This window comes from Populus trichocarpa, chromosome 15 (genome assembly GCF_000002775.5).
Source record: "Populus trichocarpa isolate Nisqually-1 chromosome 15, P.trichocarpa_v4.1, whole genome shotgun sequence".
Taxonomy (NCBI): Eukaryota; Viridiplantae; Streptophyta; class Magnoliopsida; order Malpighiales; family Salicaceae; genus Populus; species Populus trichocarpa.
Genome location: NC_037299.2, coordinates 2,209,374 through 2,217,350, shown reverse-complemented (window position 1 = coordinate 2,217,350; position 7,977 = coordinate 2,209,374). Strand labels below are relative to the sequence as shown.

At 36.8% G+C, this 7,977-nt stretch overlaps 1 protein-coding gene across 1 annotated transcript; it reads right to left on the bottom strand.

Moving 5' to 3' along the window:
* Positions 1–684: 684 nt before the first annotated feature.
* LOC18105621 (dehydrogenase/reductase SDR family member FEY) lies at positions 685–7,663 on the bottom strand. Its single transcript, XM_006374207.3, has 7 exons — positions 7,159–7,663; positions 6,953–7,070; positions 4,900–5,036; positions 4,343–4,444; positions 3,317–3,409; positions 2,359–2,431; positions 685–1,269 (listed from the first exon to the last, which is right to left on the bottom strand). Exons 1-7 carry the CDS (start codon positions 7,510–7,512, stop codon positions 1,007–1,009), a joined length of 1,140 nt encoding a protein of 379 aa, XP_006374269.1. The 5' UTR covers positions 7,513–7,663; the 3' UTR covers positions 685–1,006.
* Positions 7,664–7,977: the final 314 nt, after the last annotated feature.

The window sequence follows — 7,977 nt, the reverse complement described above, 5'->3', positions numbered from 1 at the left end:
AATTATAATTACAGTAAAACTAAATCATATAAGGAAAGCGTTATAGTTTTTCTCACAAAACACTGTGGATTGCTACAACATTTTTTCTCATGGGTTTTTTTCCTTCCAAAATTATCTTTGTTGGTTTTTTTTTAATATTAAGTTGGTAGAGAATTTAGCTTTGTAATTTTTTTTTCTTTTTATTAACTGAAAAGCTAAATCATGTGGCGAAAGCACTGTATCTTTCCTCACAAAACACTGTAAATTACTACAAATCATTTTATTCAGTCTCTAAGTTTTGGATCACCAACACAACTTTTTTTTTCGTCATGAAATATTTGCTCCACCATACCTTTAATCTCTATTACTTATCTAGCGCTGGTTCATAATTATAACACTATCAAATACATTTATTTTATAAGCTCGCGGCAGCGCGCGGACATGTTATCTCGTTATTTTCTAAATGGTATCTTTCCTTTCCATGGAACCAAACATCACGGACGAATTCGAGGGCGACCACCTTTTACAAGTTACAGACCTTCGTCTTCCTGATGTATTCGGCACTGTGATTTCAGAGTTAAAAGTTACTTGAAACTGGACCTGTGAGTGAAAGGGAGAAAAAGGAAGCACCAAGGAGTATGGTACTCCCACATAAATCTAGAAGATAGATCCCATTGAAAAAGAAAATATTGTGAGAGAAAAGTCGGACAGGAATGCATGAAAGTCTTTCATGTCTGGTTATCCATTCTTTTCCTTCTGTCCTCTAATTATCCAAGAAATATACAGGTCTGGAGACAGCAGTAATTTACATGAAGAAATCTGTGTGGTGCAGCGGAGCAGCATGTTAAAGGCTGCCTTGCTCAAACCTACTGGGAAAATTCATATAGTGATGTAAAACAACTTTCCATTACACGATAGAAATGATCACAAATCTAAGGATTGATGTTAAAAATACTTAGTATACATGCATTCCAAGTTAACTGCCTGGTAAGAACTAGTACCTTCCCGTGTGATAGCAGCACAATGTCTACTCCTGACGTTCCCCATAACGGCACCTAACTTCTTCCCCTTCTATTAACTTCTCTATAGCATCCGAAGGCAGGCCGATCATCTCTAAAGTCTTCTCCCACACTTCATACGCGGTGTCGATGTTGTGTGCTTCTTCGGAAGGATTTGTTGGTCGACAATCTTGAGAAATGAATGCACAAACTGGCCAGTCATCTGATTTTAACAACTCACAGTATTCAGGAATCTGAGGATCAGTTGCTGAAAAAAGAGCACTCCTGGAACCTGAATTGGATGCAAATTATATGAGGTTAGCTAGCAGTTAGAATATTGTTTTTTTTTTCCTCTTAAATTTGAAGGCGGTTAAGCATAATAGCAAGATAACTCATATTTTGGTTCTTTCCATGGTACATTATGCTGTGATTCCATAAATTATTGACTGATAATGTTTTGTCATAGCAACTCTCATTGGAAATCGAAAAGCCATTTTCTCTATAAAATCTTTTGGTGCAACCTAGTTCTCTATTCAATGTTCTGAATAAACTAGATGGCTTTGCTAAACATACAAGTTCTGCATAAAAATGGATTTGTGAGGATTTCCAAAGAGCTTCAGACTCAGGTACCATGTGTCTGAATTGCTGAATATTAGACATCTTCAACAGTTCAAAACCTTTACATATAGCTGCTGACCACAAAAAGTATGGAATAGTAACAATAAATTCACTCTCAAGTCTTTCTTTTCTTGCCTTGGCAGAACACAAAGAACATCTCCTCGTACAACTTAGAAGTCTTTCCTGAGCAACTTACTCACAGTTTGATGGGAAACCGTAAATGAATTTAGCTCTTTTGCAAGGAGACTATTTATGTGTGGAGACTAAAAAAAAAACTTGCTCCTAAGGATGGTGTTTATTACAGCCAGTGGGGACCAACAGTGAAATAAATCATTCTAGCAGCAAATTGACAGTGTTACAAGCCATAACGTCTAAGACATTGAGAATGCAAGACACGTGCAACAGCATCTGACTCACTAAAATGTTTTCATTTGTAAAATTCTTGTCACATGCATCTTAAACATAGAAACATATGAATTGTCCAACAATCAATGCTTCTTGTTGGCATGCACAACCTCTTCAACTCTCATATTTCAGTTTCCTGAAAAAGTTCCTTGGCATTCACTGGGCAGAAAAGAGAGATAAAACAGCAGGCAGGAGATGAAAAACATCATGCACTTCAATACATCATGTATCGTGATCAGAATGATGACAAGAAGGACATCATAAGTCATGAATGTCATGTTAAAAATTAAAAGACAAGTTGTCACCATTATCCCACAAAGTTGCAAAGTGAGAACATGCTATCATTTGGGAGACTTACCTTCTTGGGCATTGAAGATAAAATACGGTATTAGGTGATAACCAGCTTGCACAATTTTGGGAAGATCCCTTGCCTGAATTTAGATAAAGTTGAAAGCAGGATGTAAGATACAATGACATAACTAGAAAGAATGTTTATTTTGATCATACAAAGCTAAAGGAAACCAATTCAACAACAGATTTGGTCTCTCTAAATCAATCCCATCATTTAGTCCCATCAAGGTGTACACCAAGAATGATGTTCTACAACTTATTGTTTTTTAAGGTGTTTGTAATTTAGGTTAGCCTCTCTCTGAGGAATCAAACCTACAACCTCCCTCTTAAAGGACAAGTATTGCTACTGGTGAGCTAGAGCCCCATTGGTAGGGTTCTACAACTTCATTTAAAAACTACCATCCTATATTTTGTCAACCAATACACATCAACATGATCAAAACAGCTACAAACACTATATATTTCCAAAAAGCCTAACGATGCTTTTCCCTCCCAAAACATAAATGAATAACAGCTCCACTTTGGAACCAGCCATATTTAATCAAAAATAGCCAAAGGTATCTGCTGCTTATCCCAAGCTAACACCCTTTATAAGAAGTTATAAATCTGTATCTTTCCACCATTGTGCTATATAACATGTTCTGAATAGTTAAGTCATACTCTTTTCATGTGAAAAAAAAGCTTGTCTAGGATGGCTTTATTGAAAGGAAATGTCTTTAAATGTTAATATATCTCTCTTTTACCCACTTCTCCCCCTTTTACAGCGCGGCTTTCCATCATGACATTCCCTCAGCATTTTCTTTTTTTAATAGCAGTAACAGCACAAATCATAGACATTATTGCTTCGTCTGTATTTATACTGAAAACATATGCATCAAGAAACTTGTATCAGTAACTATATGCAGACATATGTTGGCACATCCTATTCCATAATAAAATTATAATGATTGATTCAAAAGACTTACAACATTCGTTTGGACTACTCCAGGGGAAACACATAATACACTGATGCCAGATTCAGCTGGAAGCCGCCTGTGCAGAACACTACTAAACATGACCTGCAATCCAAAGGTCACAAGTTCATGATTCATTCATGAATGTTAAAACAAATTATAACAGATAGCAGCTTACTGAAATACTGTCAATACATCCTTTGAACATGTTCATGCAGTGATGTAGCCTCGGAAAGGGATAATGTTGAGTAATATGATATTGCTAGAGCTATTTGAGTTATCTGCAATAATTCCCATGCAAAAGAATCTAAGGTATTTGTACCTAGCAAACCAGATTTAACATTTCCTAACAAATTAATTAAATCCACCTTTCTCCATCAACCGTTTGCATGGCAAGCATGTTTTGTAATGCAAACAAAAGCCGTGGTCTTTAACAATCAAACTTCCATATTAATTCTAAAATTTATCTATAATTTAATTTTATATCTTATAGTCAGAGGACAACTGGATAATTCACTCCCACAACACCTTCACCCACACGAGATTCATAATTTGAAGCCAATTTTGAATCCCACATCCAATATTTGGCAGAAAACATGTATGTTTGAGCTTATTCATTTGTTTTGGCAAGTCCAATATTAATCTCAGGCTCTTCCTAATAATTTAAAGAAACAACACCAAGTGAGGTCAATTAAGAAAAACAAGCATGACTGTGGTAAGAGTTCAGTTCATTTGCATCCCTAAAAGAAAATAAATCCAGTAGTTGAAACACAGATGCTCAACAGAAACCAATCCAGTTGAAAAACCACAGGAACTTTAACAGAGATGCCAGCATCACAGTTCTTTTATCGTTCAAAACAAAAGGGATAAAAAGAATCCAACGTGATTGAGGAGAGAGGTGAGCATTTTATATTGATACAGCAACTTCATGCAGCACAAACAATAGGGACATTTCCTTTGTTAACTTGAACCCGAAATAAAAATAACAGTTTCCAGAATTATACAGTCAAAAGTATCAAATATCAACTCTAAGCACACCTGTGCTAACTTGCTGCCGGTGTATCCAACTAAGCTTGTATACTTTCTCTTTCCAGAAATAACATTCATGTCTTCAGTGTCAACGAAGCCAACATAATGCATCTAGAGAAGAGAGAAACATTAAAAACCAATAAAAAATGCGAGCATATGAATGTTACATTAGAATTATGACGGGATTTAGATGCTATATGACGGCGAGCAGAACTGTTATGCAGGGGGCACAATTTCACAATCATATTAATATGTTTTCCTTTCCTCCGAGGTAATTGCACAAATCTGTGGAACAGGAAAATGATGGACATTGACACATCATGCCAGGACCGGAAAATTAAATCATAAATACATACAGGAAATAGATGCTGTTTTTCTTCTTCCAGATTTATCAATTGCACATCATTTTAATTTGCTGGATCTATCAATCACACAAGACTATATCATTTAATAAGGAATGCTAGGCGCTATTTTATAGTTTCCTAAATACATTTGTAAGATCCTATATTGAAAGAGAACACAGCTAAAAAGAGGCAAAGTATATTTTTGTTGGCCATAGTACTCACAACTGAATTCACATTGATAATTCTGCTTGGAGAGCCTCTAATTAAGGATGGCAAAAGCAATATCGAAAGCAATGCTGGAGCTAGATGATTCACTTGCATGTGTTCTTCATACCCATCCTTTGAGAACTTTTGTGGTCCTTGATAAAACAAATTCAAAGCATACTAGTTATTTATGGTCAAATGGTAGATAAATATATAAGAAATGCATATCCAAAAAGCTTTTATGACTGCAAATAGAAACAATACTAGTTTACATAAATGCTCAACAGTACTCCATAAAAATCAAAGATTAACCAAACTTTTCAATCAAGAAGCAGCCAGATCATTAGCAACACCTTGCATAGTTGCTAAACAACACTCGTCAAGAAGAGTCTTGAACTAAAGCAGAAAGCTTGAAGCAGGACCATAAAAACTCACCTCACTCAAAATCTCAATTATCTCCCCATCATCCCATCCCTAAATGCATGGCTGATCAAGGACTCATGAACAAATCAATGCAGCTTCTTAAATTATTAGATTCTCGTGATTTTTGCAACCTATTCTCTTGAGAAAGTAAGCAAAACCTATAGAAAACCTGCATATCACATTCTCATTGGTCCATATAAAATAAAATACAAAATGCACAGGATGACTCCCTTATTTAAGGGCACCTGAAACGTCTTGCCAACCATGTCATTGAAACTCTCTAATTAGTTCTACCTCCAAAACATTCACATTTGGCAGAGCAATGCTTTCTGTCCACCAATACCCATGACCTTGACTAAAAAAGGCCACTTCTCCTTTGTCTCCCTTCCTTTGAGTGATTCTAACTGAAAGTCATGTAGGGTAGAAGAATGCTCTCCAAACATTCTTAAGAACAATGTAAAACCTTCAGGGATATTTGAACTAAACTTGAAGTTTTCACTTCTTTTGATCACAAACATTGTGAAAACACCATGAAATCTTGTTTTCTCCAACAATGCCCATCCCTCCGCGTAGAATTATTCCAGTAACATTCTTATTAATATGTTGAATTCTTCCAAGACGTTCCTGACAATCAAAGCCAACATTATCTTCCCATTGTCCTTACACACCAAACATCACCATTCAAACCCAAAAGAACCCACAATTTCTTTCTTTTTTCTTTCAAAAATTAAGAACCCCTGACCGTGGAAATGCGGTAATGCACACACTTTTCATCTCAGAAGATCCTTCAACTGTTTGAAAATGCTGCATATACATTTGCAAGAAACAGGCCATTCGTACAAAAGAAAAGACAGGACTTGAAGACGTAAATACATCACAGTGAGGCAACCATCCATGCTTCCTCTATGCCATGGCAAGCTATAAACAACAAGCAACCAAGCTAGTGGAATAACATATGATTCAAAGGCTTACTGTCCTTTTCACACAAGAAACCAAAAGTTTCGACAGAAAAGCCTATCATTGAGACCCTCAGGCCATGTTCATGTCATTCATGATGTGGACTTAGTAATATTAGCGAGACACAGGAATGACATCACAGAAAAATGGATTCCGACATGTCATCAAGACATGCTGTGGTAACAAAAAAACTACTGCAGCATCTCTTAGGCAGGCAGGAGGATCCAAAAATGTATTTTTATCGGGATGGTCAAAAGGCTCTGGCTCAACAGCATGAACAAGGCTATTTTACAAAACAAAAACACCCTCCTCCAAGGATATCCTCTCTAAACTGGGAGAAAAAAACAAGTAATCTGAAGCCATGCATCACCCTTGGCTCATTTGACTTGATTTCCAATAACAGCACTTATCATCTAATTGTAACCACGACTTCTCATTGCCGAATAGCAGGAACCTTCGTATCAGTTTACTAAACTATACCAGCTGTTATAACTAACCATGAGTATTCACAAATGAAGGGATTCCACATTTTACTATTCCCTTCTCCTTGAGTACTTACCTGTTATACTTGGGAATTGCCAATGCCCTACTTCCATACTAAAAAATGAGAAATAATGCACAAGCAGCAGGCAACATCGCATTTACATATCAGGAAAAAAAAAAGTTGGAAAAAAAAATTCAAAACACCAACCTCTAATGGAAAATATTCCAGCGTTATTAATAAGAACATGCAAAGGTCCCATTCGCGCATTCCAGGCTTCGGCAAACCTCGAAACCGATTCCAAGGACAAAAGATCAAGCTCCATCACCTTCAAAAATCACCACAACATTAATTTAAGAAAATCCAAGCACGTATAACAAAGATTAAACAGTAATTAAGGCCAAACTACCACCTACCTCGATATTAAGAGGAAGGCCGAGTCCAGTCCATTCGGACTGCCATTTATGAATCAAATCATGCGCTGCTTTGGTATTCCTAACAGCCATAACAACATGGGCTCCGGATTCCGCCAATTGCCTGGCGATTTGGAGACCGATACCGCTGGTGGATCCGGTGACAATGCAAGTGAGATTGTTGATAGGAGGTAAAGAGAGAGGGTTCTGCAAGTGACTAGCCATGATTCGCTGAAATAACATCTCGTATAGTATGTACATCCATCCTCTTAGCCATTCTACCCATCCTAATCCTTGCTTCTTCTTTGGTACTGTTGTTGATGGCGTAGAAGATGACTCTGACGGCGTCGTTTCCATGGCTAGACAAGAAAGTTTCTAGATTTCTTGCGGTTCTTTTACGCGATTTGGAATCTTTAGATCTGAATTAGTGAGTGAGTGAGTGAGTGCTCGCTTTTTTTGCTTGCTTGGTTCTGGTGGTGACTGGTGAGAGATGTGGAGAGAATCAGGGAAAAGTGACTCAAGAGTAGTAGTGCAAGTGTCAGATTTCGAAGTTCCAAAATAGTCCCCCAAGTTTTCATGACTGTCTAAATTGGTTCTAACGGCTAGCAAACAGATCAGTCCCCGGTTGCCCCATAATAATAATAAATAAATAATGGTGTGAGATTTTGTAGATAAAATACTCTGCAAAGTGCAAATCAGCACGAGAGTCCAGGACCGTTTTAACTTTTAAATAAATAGATCATTGGTCCGCTCGCTGTCGATTTGTTTGGATTAATTTTTTAATAAAAAAACTTAATTATAAATTCAACGCACATTAAATAA

Bases quoted from the DNA above. Each gene is read 5' to 3' on its own strand.
- LOC18105621 (XM_006374207.3), bottom strand. From the start codon at position 7,512: ATGGAAACGACGCCGTCAGAGTCATCTTCTACGCCATCAACAACAGTA. The intron at 3,410-4,342 runs GTGTGCTTAGAG...TTTGGATTGCAG, and splicing joins CCGGCAGCAAGTTAGCACAG to GTCATGTTTAGTAGTGTTCT. The intron at 2,432-3,316 runs GTAAGTCTTTTG...ATCTAAATTCAG, and splicing joins GAGTAGTCCAAACGAATGTT to GCAAGGGATCTTCCCAAAAT.